This window comes from Carcharhinus amblyrhynchos, chromosome 15 (genome assembly GCF_965287045.1).
Source record: "Carcharhinus amblyrhynchos chromosome 15, sCarAmb.v2.hapA, whole genome shotgun sequence".
In the NCBI taxonomy this organism is placed as follows: domain Eukaryota; kingdom Metazoa; phylum Chordata; class Chondrichthyes; order Carcharhiniformes; family Carcharhinidae; genus Carcharhinus; species Carcharhinus amblyrhynchos.
Window position 1 is genome coordinate 69,715,888 of NC_137338.1, and position 24,913 is coordinate 69,740,800.

Consider the following 24,913-nt stretch of genomic DNA (forward strand, 5'->3'; position numbering starts at 1 on the left):
GCTGATTGGCAAATTCTCCATTCTAAATGGCAGCGGTGGTGGGAGAAGCAGAATAGGAGAATCCCGGCCCATGTCTCTTTTCTCAACATTACTCAAGTGTTGGATGACTGTTAATGAGCCTTATTTTCTTTTCCCTTTAGCTAAGGGGGAGAATGGAGACTCCATGAAGAGGTACCTCCAGAGTTCACACGACATCCTGGTTTCTGCACTTTACAATATAGACCCACTACTCGACCAAATGATTGCTTCACAGCTCTTGACTCATGAGAATTATTATGAAATTCGAACTGAAAAGATCCCACCCCAGAAAGCGCGCAAGCTGCTGGAGATTGTGCAACTTCAGATGAATGAGGATGATGTGCGGCTATTTGTAGACTGTCTGAGAAGATGCAAACACCACTACCCCCGTCTGAAAGAATGGCTGGCAGGAGACACCGGTTAGTTGTGTGGCCTGATATTTAGGGTAAATTTAAGATGTCAAATGTGTTGGGTGGTCTTTACATGGTGATAAAATATGCAAAACCACAGAAGAGATAATACATAGAACACTAAAGCCCTTCGGCCCACTAGTTGCGCTGATCACTTCTATACCTACTAAGCCATAGACCTATCTATAACCCCCAATCCCATTAGATCCCATATACTCATCCAGAAGTCTTTTAAAAGACCCCAGCGAGTTTGCCTCCACTACCACCAACGGCAGCCGATTCCATTCACTCACCACCCTCTGAGTGAAAAATTTACCCCTAATATTGAAAAATAGAGTGGTTTATTAAACTGTACAGTTTAGACCATCCCAAACATGAACATTTCTGCTCTCCATAATGTGAAAAGAATATAGCACATTGAAGAACGTGTAAAAATTACTTACAAGGATGATATCAGAACTAAGAGAGCGGAACAATTGGACAGGCTGGGGTTGTTTTACCTAGAAAAGAGAAGACTGAGAGATAACATTGTAGATGTCTTCAAGTGAAGGGATTCAATAGCTTGGATGCAGTGTCACAAAGCTCGTTGATGTTATGTGTGACAGTGTTCCAACCTCAAACACTGGTTTTATGTGGTGTATTTTTCTTTGGATGTTAGTGAGAAATGTTTGCAGAAACAGTGAGAATTCAGATCTCTCTTTTGTTAAACAAATAAAAGTATTTATTGAATTAGAAAGACAATAAAACACTACAAGGAACAATCTTATACCCCAGCAAATTAACAGTAAGCGCTTAGTCCATCAAAGACTGAAAACACAAAAGTATGTTTCCCCTGGAATCCTAAATTCTGCTGTGACCTTGTTTCCCAAACAACAACCAAAAACTTATTGGTCAAATCTAGCCAGTGATTGCCACAGCATACAGTTTCCAGGACTTGGGAATGGTTTTCAGTTCAGCAAAGAGATTGACCTTTTTCACAAACGGGCTTGCCTTCAAATCTTCATCTCCAGTGAACTGTTTCCTCAGGATGGCTAATCTCTCCCCTGATGTTCTGTAGCCTTCAGCCCCTAATCTCTAGCTGAACTGGTTCCTGAGGATAGCTTCCTCCTCTCTCTCTTGCTGCTGCTTCTTCAACGCCTCACCTGTAACAAATTGTCCCTAAACTATTCTCCCCTGAATCTGGTTTCCAATGGGGGTACCATACGCATACACACGGGTTAAGGTAGGTGTAAGAAAATGCTTTGTTAAGATGGCGGCGCGGGCTCGTTGGGCCGAAGGGCCTGTTTCCCGTGCTGGGTTGTTCTTTGTTCTTTAGCTGCTTCCTGACTCACAGCACTCAACCACTAATTGTATCAATTGTAAAGAACACCCAGTTCCCTATTTTCTTCATCTGAGGTGCCGCCCAGACTTGGATTACAAAAGATATGGCAGTTTGATTTTACTTGTGCAAAAAAACTATACATTCATTTTAATATCACCCTCACATCTTGACATTAAAAGTAATCTTTCAACTTAAGGGGAGTCAAAAATTGGGAGCCGTAAAGGTAAACAGAAAATGATGGAAGAGTTTGCCCATCTAGCCAGGTGATATCAGTGAAAAGAGAAACAGGGTTAATGATTTAGATTGTTGCATCTTAGTTACTGACTCACTGGCCAGATGCAATAGTTTCTGTCAAGATATGCAGTCGAAATCCCTTCTCATCTTAAAAATCCGGTCGCCAAAGAGAACAGTTCTAACTTTTCCAATCTCTCCTCGTAACTGAAATCCCACAATCCTGGGTGTTATTGTATTGTCACGGGATTAGTAATCCAGAGCTAATGCTTTGGGGACCAGGAGTTCCAAAAAAATCTGTAATTTAGTGATGACCATTGTTGATTGTCATTAAAAAAAATCACCTGGTTCACTAATGTCCTTTAGGGAGGAAAATCTGTCATCCTTATCTGGTCTGACCTGCATGTGATTCCAGAGCCACAGCAATGTGGTTGACTCTTAAATGCCCTCTGAAGTGGCCCAGCGAGCTACTCAGTTGTACCAAGCTGTTCAAAAGTCTTCAAAGGAATAAAACCAGACAGACCACCTAGCACCGACCTAGCATCTCGGTCTTGTTGACCCTGCAAGGTCCTTCTTACTGACAGGAGCATGCCAGTAACAACACGAGGCATACCTACAAAAGAGGTGTCAACCTGGTGAAGTTACAAAACAGAACTACTTGTGTGCCAAACAGCAAGTGATAGACTGAGCTAAGTGATTCCACAACCAGTGGATCAGATCCAAACTCTTCAATCCTGCCGCATACAGCCATGAATGGTGATGGAAAATTAAACAACACACTGGAGGAGGAGGTTCCACAAATATCTTCATCCTCAATGATGAAGGAGCCCAGGAGATCAGTGCAAAAGATAAGGCTGAAGCATTTGCAGCAGCCTTCAGCCAGAAGTGCCAAGTAGATGATCCAACTTGGCCTCCTCCAGTGGTCCACTGCATCAGATGTCTATTTTCAGCCAGTTTGATTCACTTCACATGGAATCGAGAAATGACTAAAGGATACTGCTCGTGATATGGGCTCTGATAATATTCGGTCCACAGTACTGAAGACGTGCCCCAGAACATTCCATACCCCTAACCATGCTGTTACAATACAGGCATCTACCCGGCAATGTGGAAAATTGCCCAGGCATGTCCTGTTCACAAGAAGTAGGACAAATCCAATCTGCCCCATCCGTCTACTCTCGATCATCAGTAAAGTGATGGACAGTGTCATCAACAGCACTTACTCAGCAATAACCTGCTCACAGATGCTCAGATTGGATTCCGCCAGGGTCACTCAGCTCCTGACCTCATTATAGTTTTGGCTAAATCATGGACAAACGAGCTCAAATCAGGGATGAGGTGAGAGTGACTGCCTTTGATGTCAAGGCGGCAAGTAAGGCATCAAAGAGTTCTATGAAAACTGGGAATCGGGGCGGCGGGGGGAAGCTCTCTACTGGTTGGAGTCATGCTTGGCACAAAGGAAGATGGTTGTGGTTGTTGGAGGTCAACCATCTCAGCTCCAGGACATCACTGCAGGAGTTCCTCAGGGTAGTGTCCTAGGCCCAACCATCTTCAGCTGCTTCATCAATGACCTTCCTTCCACCATAAGGTCAGAAGTGGGGATGTTCACTGATGATTGCACAAATTTTAGCGCCAGTTGTGACTCCTCGGATATTGAAGCAGTTCATGTCCTAATGCAGCAAGACTTGGACAATAGCCAGATTTGGGCTGACAAGTAACATTTGTGCCACAAGTACTGAGCAATGACCATCTCCCTCAAGAGAGAATCTAACCGTTGCCTCTTAACATTCAATGGCATTACCATCACTGAATCCCCCTGAGGGTTACCATTAACCAGAAACTGAACTGGACCAGCTCTGTAAATACTGTGGCTATAAGACCAGGTCAGAGGCTAGAAATCCTGTAGTGAGTGACTCACCTCCTGATTCCTCAGAACCTGTCACTATCTATAAGGCATAAATCAGGAGTGTGATGAAATATTCCCTGCTTGCCTGGATGAGTGCAGCTTAGCAACGCTCAAAAAGCTCAACGCTGCAGGACGAAGCCGTCCATTTGATTTGCACTCATTCTACAACATACTCTCCCTCCAGCACCAACACAGAATAGCAGCCATGTGTACCATCTACATGATGTACTGCGGGAACTCACCAAGGCTCCTTAGACAGCACCTTCCAAACCCACAACCACTACCATCTAGAAGAGCAAAGGCAGCAGATTCCTAGGATTTTTGAGTTGATTTATTATTGTCAGATGTATTAGTATTTAATGAAAGCATTGTTTCTTGTGACTATACAGATAAACCATACCATTCATAGAGAAAGAAACCAGAGAGTGAAGAATGTAATGTTAAAATCATGTAAAGTTATGGTGTAGAGAAAGACCAACTTAATGCAAGATAGGTCCATTCAAAAGTCTGATAGCAGCAGGGAAGAAGCTGTTCTTGAGTCAGTTGGTATGTGACTTCAGGCTTTTATTTCTTTTCCCGACAGAAGAAGGTGGAAGAGAGTATGTCCGGGATGTGTGGGATCCTTAATTATGCTTTGATTTGCTTTATTATTGTCACATGTAGCAGTATACAGTGAAAAGTATTGTTTCTTGCTGGCTGCTTTTCTGAGGCAGGACAGAATCAATGGATGGGAGGCTGATTTGTGTGATGGACTGGTTTCATTCATGACTCTTTGTAGTTTCTTGAGGCCTTGGACAGAGTAGGAGCCATACCAGAAAGAAAGCTTTCTGTGATGCATCTGCAAAAGTTGGTGAAGATCGTAGCGGACATGCCAAATTTCAATGCATTTCGCAGTTTCCCATGTACTGCAGTCAACTTTTGAGGTTTATTTTTGTTTTATATCTTTCTTGTCTATCTTCAAAAATCTTGCATCTTCATATGCTTCCTGTTGTTAATTCCCTTAAGACATCTTGTGCTTTCCCCCACCCTGTCACACTTGGATAGTTCCTCTGATAAATTTTATTCTGTATGATCTCATTTTGAACTGGGGTAAATTGTAACTGGGCTTTTATTACTGTCTGATTTGAGAATGTGTTTGTATCCTTACAGGTATCAAACGTGGACCGACAGGTATGTCATTTTATCGTGTCACTTAAACTGCAGAGATGTGAGTAAAGATGAAGCTGGATTACGGTGCGGCTAGATATGAATTTAACATTGTCTGTGCTGCCACTCTGCTATCTGTGCTAGTGCTGGTTGGCACCATCCCCCAATCATTGGTGAGACATTTTAACATGCTGCTGCTTGGCAATATCCTTGGAATACACAGCATCATGTTCCACATGCCCCTTCTCCCCACTCAAATTGTATCTCTATAATCTATTGCAGCCTCACAACCTTCTGATATCTGCAGTTCTCCAACATCAGGTCTACTGTGCACTGGTTTTAATCAATCCACTGTTTGGCTATCAAGCCTTAGTTGCCAAGGCCCCTAAGCTCTGGATGAAATACCCTCTAAACCTCTCCATCTCTCCCCACCTCCGTGACCAAGCTTTTAGTCAGCTTGTCTCAATTTAATGAATTGAGACCAGAAAAGAGATGGGGCATTTATGTGTTATCATCACATACTCAGTTAATAGTAGGGCGTTGGGGAGAATTACAGAACAAAGAGATCAAGGGATATATGTTCATAGCACCTTGAAAGTGAAGTCACAAGGTGGACAGAGTGGTGAAGAAGGCATTTGACATGCTTGGTTTCAACGGTCAGAACATTGAATACAGGAGTTGGGACGCCTTGTTGAAGTTGTACAAGACATTGGTAAGGCCACACTTGGAATACTGTGTGCAGCTCTGGTCACCTTATTATAGAAAGGATATTATTAAACTAGAAAGAGTGCAGAAAAGATTTACTGGATGTTACCGGGACTTGATGGATTGAGTTTTAAGGAAAGGCTGAATAGACTGGGACTTTATTCTCTGGAGCACAGGAGGCTGAGGGGTGACTTATAGAGGTCTACAAAATAATGAGGGGCACAGACAAGGTAGATAGTCAATATCTTTTCCCAAAGGTAGGGGAATCTAAAACTAGAGGGCAGAGGTTTAAGGTGAGAGGGAAGAGATACAAAAGTGTCCAGAGGGGCAATATTTTCACACAGAGGGTGACGAGTGTCTGGGACAAGCTGTCAGAGATAATAGTAGAGGTGGGTACAATTTTACCTTTTAAAAAGCATTTAGATAGTTACATGGGTACAATGTGTAGAGAGGGATATGGGCCAAATGCGGACAACTGGGATTAGCTTAGGGGTTTCAAAAAAAAAGGGCGGAATGGGCAAGTTGGGCCAAAGGGTCTGTTTCCGTGCTGTAAACCCCTTTGACTCTATCACTGATGGAGCTGAAGAAGGGAAAACCAGCAAAACTTGGAAATGAGGAGTGACAATGAAGAGATTATTATTTAAAAGGCGAAAAGCTGCAACATGCTACGGTGCAGAAGGACCTGGGGGTCCTTGTGCACGAGTCGCAAAAACCCAGTCTGCAGGTGCAGCAGGTGATCAAGAAGGCGAATGGGATGCTGGCCTTGATAGCGAGGGGGTTAGAATATAAAAGCAGGGGGGTCTTGCTGCAACTGTACAGGGCACTGGTGAGGCCGCAGCTGGAGTACTGTGTGCAGTTTTGGTCGCTGCACTTGTGGAAGGATATATTGGCCTTGGAGGGAGTGCAGAGGAGGTTCTCTAGGCTGATACCGGAGATGAGGGGGTTGGACTATGAAGAGAGACTAAGTAGACTGGGTCTGTACTCGTTGGAGTTTAGAAGGATGAGGGGGGATCTTATAGAGACGTATAAGATAATGAAGGGGATGGATAGGGTAGAGGTAGAGAGATTCTTCCCGCTCAGGAAGGACAGTAGGACTAGAGGGCACAGCCTCAAGATAAGGGGGGTGCAGTTTAGAACGGAGTTGAGGAGGAACTTCTTCACTCAAAGGGTGGTGAATCTCTGGAATTCTCTGCCCGTTGAAGTGGTGGAGGCTACCTCGCTAAATATATGTAAGTCACGGGTAGATAAGTTTTTGATGGACAAGGGAATTAAGGGTTATGGGGAGAAAGTGGGAAAGTGGAACTGAGCCACTTCAGATCAGCCATGATCTTATTGAATGGCGGGCAGGCTCGAAGGGCTAGGTGGCCTACTCCTGCTCATATTTCTTATGTTCTTATGTCACTTGAAGAGTGAACCGGGACTAGTTTCAGAGTGAATAGAGAGCAGCTGCTGCTTATTGAAGCTTGTATTTAAGAGCTGGGTTTCTCCACAGTATTGTGATGTGCTTCTGGACAAGGAGCGGTTCTAGAAGGGAAAAGTGGAAACTGATATTTGTACTGAACTACAGTACAACAATAAAACAGCTATGAATCCCAGAATGTCTTCCACTGCCTGATTCAATAAATGGATATCTACCAGTTAAACAAAAGGTGATACCCTTCCAAACTGGTCTTGTATACCTTAAAATGAAACTCCAGTATTACTGATTTTTACTGGGAATTTTATTCTTTGCATTTTGAACTTTTTTTTTCCCTTTCTGGCCTATGAATAATTATCCTGTATTTAAGCAAATTTACAGATTTGTAAAGGACACATGGATAAGACAGTTGTGAAAGCTTATAGGGAGACATGATCTGTAAATGGGACATTGAATATAAAACCTTTATAAATCGTTGATTTTTTTTGGAGTTCGATAAATTTATTTATGATGACAAGTATTACTATACAATTTCTGGGTCCAAACTCAACCCCTTGACGAAGGCAATGCCTGAATCGTCATGCAATAGACGCTAAAGATCAATTTCTCACAAAGTTAAAAATCAGTGAATAACTGGATTCCCCACAACTGTTATAAATTCCGGTACAGTTGAGTTTCTCAACTTCATTTTAATTTACTGAAGATATTTCCAGCCACAAAATTGTCCCAGACATGCAGGAAGTCAATCAGCTCCTCGGTACGGTTTTTTTTCAGTTTGCGATCAAGAGTTCACTTTTGGCATCAATGGGAGCATTTCTATAATTGCAGTACCCACACGTTCAGAGGAAGGTTGTCGAAAGATTTATCTGAATTACACCAAGAATGAGGGTCTTTGTTTATAGAACAGACGAAAGAAGCTGGGACTGATCTGTTTAAAGCAGAGAAGGGTAAAGGGAAGTTTAATAAAGGTGCTCAAATCTATAAGAGGCTTTGACAAAACACATAGGCTAAATAAAATGAAGCTTTTGGATCAAAAACCAGAGGTCAAAAAATAAAATTCACTGGGAAGAGAGCTATGAGAAAAGAGATTTTTTTATTATAGAGGATTGATAAAATCTGGAATGCACTACGTGATAGTTGTGGAATCAATAGACTTTTCTTTTGATATGTGCCGGCAATTTGTTTTAGTGCATGTCCCTGTTAAATTCTTTTCCAAACCATGCATGTGCAGTAAAAAACTGACTTCCTGTGCACTCAATGTGGGAACTATTAGATTGCACAGTTGGAACATTGGGTAGAATTAGACTCCATGAGAAATGGGACGGCACGTGGTTAGCACTGCTGTCTCACAGCACCAGAGACCCGGGTTCTCAACCAGCCTTGGGTAACTGTCTGCATGGAGTTTGCATGTTCTCCTCGTGTTTGTTCCTGTTTCTCTCTCTATTTTCAAAGATGTTCAGATTAGGTGAATTGGCCACGCTAAATTGCCCCTTTGTGTCCAAAAATGTGCAGGTTAGGTGGATTAGAAATGGTGAATGTGCAGGGTTATGGGAATAGGGCAAAGGGGTAGGCCTGAGTAAGATACTCTTTTGGAGAGTTGGTGGACACTCAAACTAAAGGGCCTCATTTTGCATTGTAGGGAATATCTGGTTTTACTACAGTAAATTTCAAAAGACCATTGGACATGGAAGTAAAGAGGACCAATATGGAGAGTTAACACAAGAAAGCTTGGGAGTAGGATTAAATTGGACAACTTTTTGAAAAAGCTGGCATAGCCACAATAGGCTGGGTAGCCACCTCTGTTGTAAGATTCCCTGATAATCTTTTATCTGGTACCTAGGGGCATCTCAGGAGTGTTATCAAACAACATTTGACACTGCTTCACAGGAGGTATTAGACGATCAAAAGCTTGGTTAAAATTATAAGTTTTAAGGAGCATCTTAAAGGAGGAGAGAGAGAGAAGTAGGCAGAATGGATTTGGGGAGGGAATTCCAGAGCTTCAGATCCAAATATGTGAAGGCATAAGTGTCAGTTTTGGAGCAAAGGAAACCTGGCAGTGATCAGAATTGGAAAAATTCTTGGAAGGCAGGAGGACTGGAGAAGCTTTCAGAGCAAGGGAGGGCCAAGGCCATGGAGGGATATGAAGGAAAGGATGAGAATTTTAAAATCAAGGGTGGTATGGTGTCACAGTGGTTAGCACTGCTGTCTCACAGTGCCAGGGACCTGGGTTAGACTCTGGCCTTGGGTGACTGTCTGTGTGGAGTTTACATGTTCTCCACGTGACTGGGTGGGTTTTTACCGGGTGCTCCACTTTCCTCCCACGCTCCAAAGATGCGCAGGTTGGGATTGGCCATGCTAAACTGCTTCTTAATGTCCCAAGATTTATATTGGTTAGGGGGATTAGCAGGGTAAAATACATGTGGTTATGGGGATAGGGCCTGGATAAGAGTTGGTGCAGACTTGATGGGCCGAACAACCTCCTTCTATACTGTATGGATTCTAAAGCATTGGCAGACCAGGGAGCCATACAGGTTGGAGATTACAGGGCTGATGGGTGGGTGAGACTTTGTTTGAGTAGGTTATGGGCAGCAGAGAAGGTGGGAAGGAAGATGTGTCTTTATTAGACCTCATTAGGACTTAATCAGTGACTAGTGGTGTGCCTCAGGGATCAGTGTTGGCACTGCAATTGTTTACGATTTACATAGATGATTTGGAGTTGGGTACCAAGTGTAGTGTATCAAAACTCACAGATGACACTAAGATGGGTGGCAGAGCAAAGTGCGCAGAGGATACTGAAAGTCTGCAAAAGGATGTAGATAGTCTGAGTGGGTGAGGGTCTGGCAGATGGAGTACAATATTGGTATATGTGAGGTCATCTATTTGGTAGGAATAACACTAAAATGGACTATTATTTAAATGGTAAAATATTGCAGCATGCTGCTGTGCAGAGGGACCTTGGGTGTCCTTGTGCAGGAATCTCAAGGAGTTGGTTTGCAGGTGCAGCAGGTAATTAAAAAGGCAAATGGAATTTTGTCCTTTATTGCTAGAGGGATGGAGTTTAAAAACAGCGAGATTATGTTGCAGCTATAAGGTACTGGTGAGGCCACACCTGGGGTACTGTGTACAGTTTTGGTCTCCTTACTTGAGAAAGGATATACTGGCACTGGAGGGGGTGCAGAGGAGATTCACTAGGTTGATTCTGGAGTTGAGAGGGTTGGCTTATGAGGAGAGACTGAGTAGTCTGGGACTGTACTCATTGGAATTCAAGAGAATGAGGGGATATCTTATAGAGACGTATAAGATTATGAAGGGAATAGATAAGATAGAAGCAGGGAAGTTGTTTCCACTGTGAGTGAAACTAGAACTCGGGAATATAGCCTCAAAATAAGGGAAGCAGATTTAGGACTGAGTTGAGGAGGAATTTCTTCACACAAAGTGTTGCGAATCTGTGGAATTCCCTGCCCAGCGAAGCAATTGAGGCTACTTCATTGAGTGTTTTTAAGGCAAGGATGAATAATTTTTTGAACAGTAAAGGAATTAAGGGTTAGGTGATTGGGGGCAAGTAGGTAGAGCTGTTTCCCCAAAAAGATAAGCCATAATCTTATTGAATGGCAAAGCAGGCTCGAGGGACTAGATGGTCTACTCCTGCTCCTAGTTCTTATGATCTTATTAATATGTTGTAAAGTGCCAGTGAAGCTCTTTTAAAAGTGTAATCACTGTTGTGGTATAGGAAACATGGCAGCCATTAGTGCATAGCAAGCTCCCACAAACAACAATGAGATAATGGCCATTTGGGTTTATTTTGATGCTATCAAGGGTTGAATGTTGGCCATGAGTCAGGGATAACTTCTCTGCTCTCCTTTGAAACTGTGCCACGAGATGTTCTCCACCTGGGGTAGACAGGATCCCACTTCTAACATTTCATCCAAAAGATAGCTCCTCCACTGCATCCTGCGGAGACAGACAATACCAATAGTGATATTGTCACTGGACTGGTATTCCAGAAACTCAGGGGATAGCTCTGGGGATCCAGGTTCAAATCCCACCATGGCAGATGATTTGAATATATATCTGGATAAAGTCTAATAATGTCCATGAAACTATTGTCAATTGTGGTTAAAACCCCCCCTGGGGTTCACTAATATCCTTTAGGGAAGGAAATCTACCGTCCTTACCTGATCTGACCTACACGTGACTTCAAATCCTCAGCAATGTGGTTGACTCTTAAAATGCATTCTCAAGGGCAGTTAGGGATGAACTACAGTACCCACATCCCATGAAAGAATGAAAACATAAGATAGTACAACCCTCCTTCAGTACTACACTAAAATATTAATCTGGATTTTGTGTTCAGGTTTCTGGAACTTGAACCCACAATCTTGTGACTCAGATGAGATTGTTAACTAGTGAGCCACTGATGAACTGAACTTTACGAGGGTGCAAGATGGAAGGTTGTGAACCGCTTGGAATATTTGGGGTAACAGAGTATCATAGGTCCTTGAATGAGTGAAGACCCATAGGAAGAGTCAGCCTTCCTTGCTTCTATTATTTCATGCACACTTTGATGAGGAATCATGATATGATTGAGGTATTTCGCCACTGCTGGGCACCATGAAACATTCAGTGAATGGAACCAATAGATGAGAAGTCTCACCTGTAGAATAGCCAATGTATGGGACAGTTATATCGACCTTACCCTTCTCTTGAGGGGCCCTGGCAGTGACGTTGTGATGATAGCTCATTTAAAGAACATGTTTCTGTTTTTCCATTTGCTTTGGTAGTAACCACTTTGGATGGAATAACTTTAGCATGAAGAAGACTGTAACCAGACTAATTTTGTGTCCTTGTAGAGGAGAAACTACAAAAGCAAGCAAGTGTTGTGTGTCAACGGCTTGGGCACCTGGTTATTCCCATCGCCATGAGGTTGTTCTCCAATGAAATGATTTCACAATACGAGCTAGACATTGTGCAGGGGGAGACGACACTTTACTGTCAAGCCCAACGATTGATTAATATCTGCCTGCAGAAAGGAGAGTATTCCTGTCAGAAACTCTATGAGGCTCTACATGAAGAGGACACAATCCTGGCAGAAGACATCGATGGCAAGGGTACGTAACTTTGTTTGGCTAAATCCAAGTTAGTCTGGTGTCACGGATAAACGCCAAGTTAAGATGCCGATTGAAGCAGCAACAGTGAAGATTCAGTTGTTAAAGATTTTGAGTGTACATCATGAAATAGTTTTGAGTTCTTACAAATAGGTTGAATCAAAAGAAAAATTTGCTGTTAGAAGGTTAATGCCAACTCTTGGACTTTTGGGCATTGTCAACAGGGTCATTGACCTAGGAAATGGTAACTGTTAAAGTACCTGAGGAGGATGATATTGAATAACTAGCCTATTCCTGAGGAAGTTGATGTCAATGTTCCAGCACCTCTCCACCAGTGTAGAATCACAGAAGGAGGCCATTTGACCTAGGCAGCACAGTGGCACAGTGGTTAGCACTTCTGCCTCACAGCACCAGGAACTCAAGTTTGATTCCCAACTTGGGTAACTGTCTGTATGGAGTCTGCATGTTCTCCCCTTGTCTGTGTGGGTTTCCACCGGGTGCTCTGGTTTCCTCCCACAGTCCCAAAGACGTACTGGTTAGGTGCATTGGCCATGCTAAATTCTCCCTCGGAATTCTGGTGTATGTCTCTGTAAAGTCTAGGATACCAGACCTTTTTAGTTGCTTCTTCAACCTGCTCGTAAACCCTGCTTTAGAATTGTATCCTTTTATTATTGCCTGTCCTTGTACTTGTATCACTTCACATTTCTCTGCATTAAATTTCATTTGCATGTGTCCACCCATTCCACCAACCTATTTTCTCATCTACTTTATCCCTGTCATCTGGGAATACATTGTCAGATTTTGGCCAAAGAATGGCTTCTATTTTCACTCCAAACCATTATCTCCCAATTATCTATCCTTGACAACCCCCCACCCCCCATCCCATTTCTTCGCTACCTACTGCCTAAGACATAGGAACAGAAGTGGGCCCATTGAGTCTGCTCTACCATTCAATGAGACCATGACTGATCTAATCTTAGCTCCACTTTCCCACCTTATCCCCATAATCATTGAATGCTTACTGATTAGAAATGTCTATCTTAACCTTGAACATATTTAATGACTCAACTTCTGCAGCTGCCTGTAGTAAAGAATTCCACAGATTCACCACCCACTGAAAGAAGAAATTCCTCCTCATCTCTGTCTTAAATGGGCAACCCCTTATTCTGGGATCATGCCCTCTGGTTCTAGACTCTCCCACAAAGGAAGACTTTTAGCAACTAAGATAAAGGCAAAACAGTGTGGATGCTGAAATCTGAAACAAAAATAGATAAGGCTGGAGAAACTCAGCAGGTCTGACAGCATCTGTGGAGAGAGAGAGAGAGAGAATAGAGCCAACGTTTCAAGTCTGGATGACCCTTTGTCAGAGCTCTGAGCAACCTCCCATAATCCAGCCCCTCAAATTTGAGACCATTCAAAACTCTGCCATGTGCTTACTTGCACTGTTGGCCTGTGTTCACTGACCTACATTGGCTAAGCAACCCGACAATTTGAAAATTCTCCTCCTTGTTTTTGATCCCTCTCAGGACTCACCCCTCCCTATCTCTTCCAGCCCCCTGAGATACTTCTGCTCTTTTAATTTTGGCCTCTTGAGCGTTCCCTATTTCTAATTGCTCCACTATTGGTGATCCTGCCTTCAGCTGACAAAACTTTACACTCAGCAATTCCCTTGGTAAATTAGGGTGGTGAATCTCTGGAATTCTCTGCCCGTTGAAGTGGTGGAGGCTACCTCGCTAAATATATTTAAATCACGGGTAGATAGGTTTTTGATTGACAAGGGAATTAAGGGTTATGGGGAGAGAGCGGAAAGTGGAACTGATCCACTTCAGATCAGCCATTATCTTATTGAATGGCGGGGCAGGCTCGAAGGGCTAGATGGCCTACTCCTGCTCCTATTTCTTATGTTCTTAAATCCTTCCACCCCACCATTGTTCTTATAATGCTCCTTATAACCTGCTTTTTTGACCAAGCTTTTGGCCATAGGCCCTAATATCACCTGATATGGCTTGATGTCAGATTTAGTTTATAATACTCTGGTAAAGTGCATTGGGATGCTTTGCCACGTCAAAGACATTATATAATTGTAAGTTGTCATTGAGCGTTTGGTCTATCCCTCAGATGGATGTTGTCTCTGAACATTCAGCCTATCCCTGAGGTGATTGTTGTCTCTGAACAGTCTGATGCTCTCTGAGGTGGGTGATGTTTTTGAACAGTCAGCCAATCCCCGAGATGGGTGACATCATTAAACATATCATCATGCGGAGGCAGTGTGCCTTTGGGCTCAATCTTGAAAGTCTGTGAATAATTTTGCCTCACTCTATTTACAGCAGCTCTGACTGAGACGGAACCAGCGTTTTCTATCCAGCTTCAGCAAGGTAGGGGAGCTAGTTCTACACACAACCTCTAACAGCTGCAGGGTTAGCTATTTACAGAATTTACGTCACATTGTTCGCCCAATGCTGTAGTGTTGGGAATAAGTTGTAGAACACAATGATGCTCATTGCCTCAGTGTTTGCGCCATAGTGAAGTGTTGACATGAGTCAGTTCACGATGATGTCCGCTGTCATGATTGCATACCTTTGGCTGATGATGTGTAGATGCCAGCGTTGGACTGGGGTAAACACAGTAAGAAGTCTGACAACACCAGGTTAAAAGTCCAGCAGGTTTATTTTATAGTCAAATAATACTATCAAATAAACTGGTTACATTTTTGTGATGTCAGACAATACCAGGGTAGAACAGATGGGAGAGCTATAACTTGGAAACTCAAATGCCCTTGGGAGGGATGCTATCATAAGAGAGAGAGGGAGTGTCCTGGCAAGGGGAAGAAAGAGGGGGTTTTCCAAGGCCGACAAAGAGGGGAGAGAGACGCAATGTCCTGGATGCATTGATTGTGATCTTCCATAATTCCCTAGATTCTGAAAAATCCCAGCAGATTGGGAAACCTCAAATGTAACATCTGATTTGATTTTTTTTATCATGTATTAGCATACATGAAAAGTATTGTTTCTTGCACACTATACAGAGAAAGCATACCGTTTGTGGAGAATGAAACAAGAGAGTGCAGAATACAGTGTTACAGTCATAGCTAGGGTGTAGAGCAAGAACAACTTAATGCATAGTAAGTCCATTCAGAAGTTCGACAGCAGCAGGGGAGAAGTTGTTCTTAAGTCGGTTGATACGTGATCTTTTTCCTGACAGAAGAAGGTGGAAAAGAGAATGTCCGGGGTGCTTGAGGTCCTTAATTATGTTGGCTACTTTGCTGAGGCAGCTGGAAGTGTAGGCAGAGTCAATGGATGGGAGGCTGGAACATCTAGTTTCACGGAAGGAGGAAGGCAGAAAGCAACAAACTGTAGGCCAATTAACCTAACATCTGTCAATAGGAAAATGCTAAAAGTATTAACAGGAGATTAGAAAACTGTAACTAGTGGAGTGTCACAAGAATCAGTGCTGAAGCCTCAACCATTTGCAATCTATATCAATGAGTTGTATGGTAGTCAAATTTACTGGCAGTAAAAAGGTAGGTAGGAAAATGAGTTGTGAGGATGACACTGAAAGTTTGAAAAGGGATATAGATAGGTTGAATAGACAAACATTTGGCATTCAGTTTCAAAATAAAACAAGAGAGGAGGAGGAATTTCTTCTCAGAATACTGTTAGTTTTAGAGGGGCAAATAGCCTACTTATGTACCTATTATTTTCCTTCATATGAAAGAGGGACTGTGCGAAAGCAGATGGTGAGGGAGAGAAAAGGAGTTTGGGTGAGAGAAGAGAACATGTCCCAGAGTGCAGATTAGAAAGTGTCATGAGGTGCATGGCCAGCCCAGGGAAGGAGAAGGGGTACCCCTGAGAGGGTGAGTGTCCCCGGGGTGACGATGGAGGTATGTGTGTGCGCATGTGTGTGGGTTTGTGTGTTGGAGGGGAAATCTGGAATGTCCCTAAGGATTGGGATGGGGGTAATGGAGAGAGTGCAACTGGAGTAGGGTGTTTACCAGTTGGGGAAGTGGGAGTGGGGGCGGTGGGTAATACGAGACATGAGAAATGATGGTTCGGATTGACCTGCTAGGAGGGAAGGTCGACAGATCCTCAGGAGTTCCTGAGAGAAGGAGGAAAGACATTTCCTTTATCCTGTGTGTAGAAACAGGGCTTTCCGATTTCACACTAAGTTTTAAGTTTGAGGTTGTGCCTCTTTCTTCTAGACTCCCCCACCAGAGAAAATCTAATTTTCTGAATTTACCCTGCTGAATCCTTTCAGCACACACTAATTAAATCAATCTCAAGCAGCTGCACGCAATATCTGTACACCGACTTGTGTACAAATACCCAGGCAACCAGGGATTGCTGCAAATACAATAACTGAGATTTGACATTGTAAAGGGGGTATACCATGGCACCCAATATTCAAGGAGAAGCTTATCCCGTAATTCCAAGTCAACTGACTAGCCCATTTATAGAATTCCCTGTGAGCAACATTTTCCTGGAAGAAGAGTAGGTATTTGGGAAAGGTATATAGTCCATTGTGTTGAACTTCCCTGATGTACACGTGTCTATGTAACTAGCAGCTGTCACTCCTTCCCTTGCAGATACAGAACACCCACTCTTATTATCATCTCTTGTTCCTGCTCCACAAGAGGAAACACAGTCAGTATCTTTCTGTGAGTAAAGACGCTCTATGATGATTGCTTGGCTCGTAGTCATGTGTCAGGGGCATACTCTTTCCAAGTGTCTTCAGTGTGTATCATTGATAGAACAGGGTTAAGAATGGTGACTGAGGCCCGCACCCGCATCGCCATCCCCACCAACCCAAACTTGGCACCTGTTAATCCAGCAGAAGGAACTTTCAGTTATCGGCAATAAAATGAAACAAAACTTACTACAACTTTTGGATTAAAGAAAAAGGTTTAATAAAGGCATTTCATGACTCCAACACTTGAGTTGAAGCCTCACCCTGGGCCATTCCAAGCTGCCACAAACCCCAGCAGCTTCTTATTTATACTGAACCAGCTGACCACCACATCATTTTGTCATTGGTTACATAGTTTACTGGGTCAGCTGACCTTTACAGCATGTTACCATTGGTCATTACAACAGATCTAATGTTATCATTGGTCACATTCTAACAGCACCTATGATTTTCATGGGGGAGGCACCTCGAGACTCTAGTCTCTTCCGCCAAAATCCAGGCCTAGGTTTCCCTTTCCTGGAAATCTGCAGCTGCTGCCACCCATGTGTGATTTTGGTGCGGGAAGTCTCTAAAACCCAATGTATGCCAATCAGAGCTGGAAGAAGCAGCTCTAAACTTTGTGGGAATATTTAGATAACCAGGGCACCCTTTTGAAAAGGTAAGGTACCTGTTTGGATATGGTCCAGGTACACTTATGGGGAGGTATGATGCCTTTTGAAATTTCTAAACGTAGGCTTGAATGTGAGTAAAAAGCTCATAAACTCATTGGGACCATGAAGCTCATTGGAATTGTCAAAAAGTGTCAAGATGAACTTCCAAAGGGAGATGGCAAGGCATGTGAATCTCCTGCCCCTTAACTCTTTAAAAATAAACAGTTTGAAGTGTTAAAAAAATGAATGTCTGCTATTCAATTCTATCTGTTCACTTAAGTTTCAGGACTACTAATTCTGAAGTAGTGCTGATTCATTATTGCAGTAGAGTGCCTGTTATTCACAGATTGATTTGCAGCTCCAAGTGGCTATGGATTCTTTGGAGAAGGACAGTGGTCGGTTTTTCAGGTGGCTTTAGAAGTGAGATGTAATGCAGAAGGAAGGGGTTAGGGAGAGATTCCAGAGAGTATGATCTAGAAATAAAGGCTCCACCATTGATGGGAAAGGTGGAAAGATTCAACATTGGAAGAACTACAATGTTAGAATGTCTAAGGCAAATCCTGTCAGAACATGGAAAAGATCCCTGAATTCCATTCAAGGAAAAACATTTCCAGGGAACATTCCTCCCTTCATCAGCTGCTCATTTGATATGTTCAGTGCGTGCCATGGTTCCTCCAGAATAGCATTGCACTTCGAGAAGGCAATCTATTGGGAAGTCCTGAGACTATGATGAAAGCAGATATTTGTTCCCACAACACTCTATGTTTCACACGTGAGCAGGAAGGCACGTGTGGGATAATAAACTTGTGTTAAGGTTCACAACAAAAATGCTGGAAAATCTCATCAGGTCTGACAGTATCTATGGAGCCATGATGTGGAGATGCCGTCATATTGTATCAGGCAATGGGATCCTTTGTGAGAACCTCTCTGTCTATGTCGAGGGAATTCTGAAGCCCATCATACAGGGAACCCCCCGACGTCTGTTTCGACACATCAGTAAGAACATAAAAACTAGGAGCAGGAGTAGGCCATCTGGCCTCTCGAGCCTGCTCCGCCATGCAATAAAATCATGGCTGATCTTTTTGTGGACTCAGCTCCACTTACCCGCCCACTCACCATAACCCTTAATTCCTTTACTGTTCAAATATTTACCAATCCTTGCCTTAAAAACATTCAATGAGGTAGCCTCAACTGCTTCACTGGGCAGGGAATTCCATGGATTCACAACCCTTCAGGTGAACAAGTTCCTCCTCAACTCAATCCTAAACCTGCTTCCCCTTATTTTGAGGCAATGCCCCGTAGTTCTAGTTTCAGCTGCCAGTGGAAACAACTTCCCTGCTTCTATCTTATCTAGTCCCTTCATAATCTTATATGTTTCTGTAAGATCTCTCCTCATTCTTCTGTGTTCCGAGTATAGCCTCAGTCTACTCAGTCTCTCCTCATAAGCCAACACACTCAACTCTGGAATCAACCTAGTGAATCTTCTCTGCACCCCCTCCAGTGCCAGTATATCCTTTCTCAAGTAAGGAGACCAAAACTGTTCACAGTTCTCCAGATGTGGCCTCACCAGCACCTTATACAGCTGCAACATAACCTTGCTGTTTTTAACTCCATCCCTCGAGCAATGAAGGACAAAATCCCATTTGCCTTCTTAATTACCTGCTGCACCTGCTACTCCTTGAGATTCCTGCATAAGGGAACCCAGGTCCCTCTGCACAGCAGCATGTTGCAATTTTTTACCATTTAAATAATAGTCCATTTTGCTGTTACTCCTACCAAAATGGATGACCTCACATTTACCAACATTGTAGTCCACCTGCCAGACTCTTGCCCACTCACTTGGATTATCCATATCCCTTTGCAGACTTTCAGCATCCTCTGCACACTTCGGACATTGTGGACTTCTTACAAAAACTCAGCACCCATAGACCAGTTGAACCAGGAACACTCCTCATCACAATGGACAGCTCCGCATGCTACATCAGCATCCCCCATAATGATGTCATTGCTGCAACAGCCTCAGTACTCAACACCAACAACTGCCAATCTCCAGATGCAATCCTACAACTCATCCGCTTCATCCTGGACCACAATGTCTTCACCTTCAACCACGTCCTTCATCCAGACAAATGGAACGGCCATGGGAACCAAATTTGCACTTCAATATGCCAACATCTTCATGCACAAGTTCAAACAAGATGTCGTCACCCCACTGGACCTTCAGCTGACAACATACACTAGATACATCAATGACATTCTCTTCCTTTAGACTCATGGTGAAGATCCACTGAAGCAACTATATGATGACATCCACAAGTTCCATCCACCATCAGACTCACCATGGACTACTTTCCAGAATTGTTGCATTCTTGAACATATGCATCTCCATCAAGGATGGTCACCTCAGCACTTCACTCTACCGTAAGCCCACGGATAACCTCACGATGCTCCACTTCTAAACATGTTAAAGAAGCCACCTCCTACAGACAAACCCTCCGTACACAAGGATCTGCTCAGATGAGGAGAAATGCAACAGACAGCTACAGAGGCTGAAAGGTGCCCTCGTAAGGACAGGATATGGCTCTCAATTCATCAGTCGACAGTTCCAATGTGTCTCAGTGAAAAACCACACTCCTCAGAAGACAAACAAGGGACACAACTGACAGAGTGCCCTTTGTCGTCCAGTACTTTCCTGGAGTGGAGAAACTACAACATCATCTTTGGAGCCTTCAACATGCCATCAATGAAGACGAACATCTCGCCAAGAACATCTCCACAACCCCACTACTTGCTTTCAAACAACCGGACAACCTCAAACAGACCATTGTTCACAATAAACTACCCAGCCTTCAGTAGAACAGTGACTACAACACCATACAACCCTGCCATGGCAACCTCTGCAACACGTGTCGGATCATTGACATGGATAACACCATCATACGTGAGAACATCACCCACCAGATACACGGTACATACTCATGCAACTCAGCTGTCTACCTCACATGCTGCAAGAAAGAATGTCATGAGGCGTGGTACATCAGCAAGACCATGCAGACACTACGACAACGGATGAGCAGACACTGCGCAACAGTCACCAGGCAGGAGTGTTCCCTTCCTATCGGGGAACACTTCAGCAGTCAAGGGCATTTGGCCTCCAATCTTTGAGTGAGCGTTCTCCAAGGCAGCCTTCAAGACACATAACGCAGAATCGCTGAGCAGAAACTGGTAGCCAAGTTCCGCACACATGAGGACGGCCTCAACCGGGATCTTGTGTTCACGTCACACTATGTGTAAACCCCATCATTTTGCCTGGGCTTGCAAAATCTCACTGTCCTAGCTTGAGACAATTTACACCTCTTTAACCTGTGATTATCCCTCTCTCCACTTGCATTCTCTGTACACGTAAAGACATGATTACCTGTGAAGACTTGCATTCCGACTACCATCCTGCAATTGTGTTTCCGTCTATATATGCCATATTTGTGAAACTCTCCATTCACCTGAGGATGCAGCAGCACTCCGAAAGCTTGTGATTCCAAATAAACCTGTTGGACTTTAACCTGTTGTTATGAGACTTCTTGCAGTATCCGTGGTGACAGTGGCACTAACACCAGAGCTCTGACGAAGTTATGCAGGCTCAAAACTTTGGCTCTGTTCTCTCCACAGATGTTGTCAGACCTGCTGAGATTTTCCAGCATTTTTTGTTTTTGTTTCAGATTCCAGCATCTGCAGTACTTTGCATTTACCTTGTGTTAAGGTTGCTATTTGGGTGTATTGTTGAACTTTTCCTCCCGCATGTCCTGCTCAGTGTGATTGTCCTGTGAGTTTTCTCTGCACTCTGCTGAGATTCCAATGGCTCATACTAGGACTGAAATTGTGAAGTGCGAGGTGATGCATTTTGGTCGGACGAACATGGAGAACCCCAATGACAGGGTTCATTTCTTCAGAGGAGCAGAGGGACCTGAGTTTGTATGTGCATAGATCATTGATGGTGGCAGGACCCGTGGAGAGAGCAATTAATAAAGCAATAAGTATTCCGGGCTTTATTAATATGGTAACATGCTGGAAAAGCTCAGCAGATCGGGCAGCATTAGCGGAGAGAGAAACCAGGTTAACGTTTTGAGTCTGTATGACTTTCCTTCAGAGCTAAAGACAGGGAGAAATGTGATGGATTATGTACTGTTTAAGGAGTGGAGCAGACAGAGTACAGTAGAAGGTAAGTGATTAGTGATAGCTTATTATTATGAGTGTAGAGTAAGAGAGCAAGGGAAAAAACAGGAGACTGGCACTAAGTCGTAATACTCATTTGGAAACCTGCTGCAGACTCAATTGTCCGAGTGGCCTCCTGTGCCATAACAATTCTGTGATTCTAGTAATCACTCCTTTTCTATCATGCAATGTGTGGATTTTCATCAAATAACATCAACGATGCAAGTGATAAACACCGTCAACATCAGCCGAGCTCTCTCTGAAATTTATTTTCCATTTATTGTCTTGCAGTGTTGCAAGATTTGAAGCTGGGGTGTGGATTTAATGAAGAAATTCAGCTGCAACAAGTAGAGAAAGGTTTGTACATGGCAGGGTATACCTGTCTCACAAATTACCATAAGGGAGGCTGGGCGGAAGGGGGAAAGGTATTGAAATGGGCAACTGTATATCTTGCACAGCTGTTAACTGGAGGCTTCACCAGTGTCTTACTACTTTGAGAGTCGACTCACCAACAGTTCCAACCAAGAAGGTGTTATGGAGGCTACAATTAGAGATCGGGTTGAAGGGCATGAGGATCACAAAATTCTCCCTCCCTAAAGTACACACCATTCTGGCTTCCAAGATTTCCCCTAATGTCAACCAACCTTAAATGGGCCACCTGAGCCTCTTGCTCACAGAGGTTGAGAAGCTTCTGAATCCAGGAGTCCACTATACAGCCAGTGCCCAGAATGCAGGCCATTGCATCTCACATGTTGAGAACACCCTTGTGTTCTTGGGAGAGATAAGCATCATCGAGTCAGACATTCTCAGTGAAATTTAACAGGTATTGCCTTGCTTCAAGCAGTGCTGTCAAACAGTTTGAGTTGTGATATCTGGGGAACAGTGTTTACTTATTTATTAGTGTCCCAAGTAGGCTTACATTAACACTGCAATGAAGTTGCTGTGAAAATCCTCTAGTCGCCATACTCTGGCGCCTCTTTGGGTACACTGCGGGAGAATTTAGCATGGCCAATGCACCTAACCAGCGTGTCTTTCGGATTGCGGGAGGAAACATGCAGACTCTGCACAGACCCAAGTTACCCAAGCCAGGAATCAAACCCGGGTCCCTAGTGCTACAAGGCAGCAGTGCTAGCCACTGTGCCAACCTGCCAATGTGTTGTTGTCTTATTTGTTTGATTGGATGGCAAAGGCTGATGTGGAATTATTGAGCCTGATGCAGTGGTTTTCAAAATATGGTCCATCAGGGTGCTCTAGGTGGTCACAATTCATAGAGTTTTACATCACAGTGAAGGCCCTTTGGCCCACCATTTCTGTGTCGGTCATCAGGCACCTGTTTATTCTAATCCCATTTTCCAGCAATTGGTCCATAGCTGGTCTGTGAGCTGAGGCAAAATGCTTCTTTTTTTTGCCTCAGCTCACAGACCATTCTGACAGAAAGTTTTAATGGCCCTTCAGCTCCAGAGTCATGGACTTACTGTTGCAGATATTCAAAGGGTGTGGAACTGGGAACAAAGTTGAACATGGAATCCAACATGAGACTGAAACTCTGCAATTTGGAAACAGTCATCACCTCATTCTCCCACCACCCCCTTAATTCTAATGAATCTTTTATGGGAACGAGTGAAACAGGGTAAGGTAAGACTTGTAGATTGTCCATGAGGTCTCATGCCTGTCTAACTGGTCCATGGACAAAATATTTTGAGAACTACTGGCTTAGTTGACTGATTCTGTTTTGTAACATTAGTCTTAGAGCGATGCTGAAACACATAACATCTAACTGAGGTGACACAGTTCTCACAGAGACAATATCGCTTTCAATTTGGCCTCGGATCTGAACTAAAGATAACCCTGACTCTGACATAATTCATTTCTGTCTAGTTCCAGACAGGCTGATGTTGTTCCCCAAGGTCAGAAAATACAGCAATCCCTTATTATCGCAGACTGTTAACAATAGATCAAAAGGTGTCAGTTGTGGCTCAGTCAGTAACCCTCTCCTCTCCTCTCCGAGTCTGCTTTAGCCTTTCTCTGCCAGACCTGCCTGATCACATAAAACACTGTTGGGTCCTGCACTCCTCTGCCAAGACTTCTCCCTCTTCCAGGATAGAATGCAATGATAACTCCCAGCTCCTCTTCGCCATGACAAACCATCTTCTTAAATCACTCTCTCCTCCATTCTCATCTCCAACAAGTACGAGCAGCTCATCGACTTCTTTGTCACAAAGATTAAGACTATCTGTTCAGCTGGCTCTGCTTCTTCTTTCCCATGTTCTGCCCTGGCAAAACTTTCTCAGATTCCCTCCTGGACTTCCATTTTTCTGTCCTATGTCCCCACATCCCATCACCTTGCTCCTCTTGGTCTGTGAGACCCACCTCCTACTCTCCTGATTCTGTTCCCACTCAACTGCTGATCATCCAACTTCTCTTCCTGGTTACCAGGTTAAACTGTTGTCAACAGTTCTTGGGTACTGTTGCTCTCTCCTTCTAGTCCTGTCATCACCTCTGTTCCCAAAGATCTGACCTTTGCCCCCACCATCCTTGCAAACTCCTGCCCCATCTACAGCCTTCCAAAGTCCATGAATTTGTCATCATCTCCCAAATCCATGCCATCTTTCCTGGAATTCCCTGTTTGAGCAATGGTTTCCACCCCTGCCACAGAACTGAATCAGCTTTTATCAAATGACATCCAGTGTGACTGAGGCAAAGAAAAACTATCCATCCCCATCTGTCGGCTTTGAAAATGTTTGATCACACTATCCTCCTCCAAAATTTCTCCACTATTATCCAGTTAGGTGTAACAGTGCTACAAATGGTTAGCAGTGGTGTCTCACAGTGCTAGAGACCAGGATTTAATTCCAGCCTCAGGTAACTGCCTGTGAGGAATTTGCATGTTCCCCTCATGTTTGCATGGGTTTCCTCCGGCTGCTCCAGTTCTTCTCATTATCCAAAGATGTGCAGGTTAAGTGGATTGGCCATGTTAAATTGCCCCTTAGTGTCTAATGATATATTGGCTAGGGGGATTAACCACAGTAAATGTACTAGGTTATGGGGATAGGGTGGTGGTATGGGTCTGGGTAAGATGCTCTTTTGGAGAGTCGATGCAGACTTGTTGGAC

At 43.6% G+C, this 24,913-nt stretch overlaps 1 protein-coding gene across 2 annotated transcripts in view; it reads left to right on the plus strand.

The window, feature by feature from the left end:
• LOC145353406 (uncharacterized) overlaps positions 1-24,913 on the plus strand; it is a 41,202-nt gene that overhangs the window by 4,919 nt on the left and 11,370 nt on the right. For both annotated transcript variants that reach the window (XM_080204152.1, XM_080204153.1), the window contains exons 2-7: positions 141-437; positions 5,036-5,056; positions 12,005-12,262; positions 14,587-14,634; positions 16,842-16,913; positions 22,093-22,158. In XM_080204152.1, coding sequence (XP_080060278.1) covers positions 141-437; positions 5,036-5,056; positions 12,005-12,262; positions 14,587-14,634; positions 16,842-16,913; positions 22,093-22,158 — 762 coding nt within the window. The remainder of the gene's footprint in view (positions 1-140; positions 438-5,035; positions 5,057-12,004; positions 12,263-14,586; positions 14,635-16,841; positions 16,914-22,092; positions 22,159-24,913) is intronic.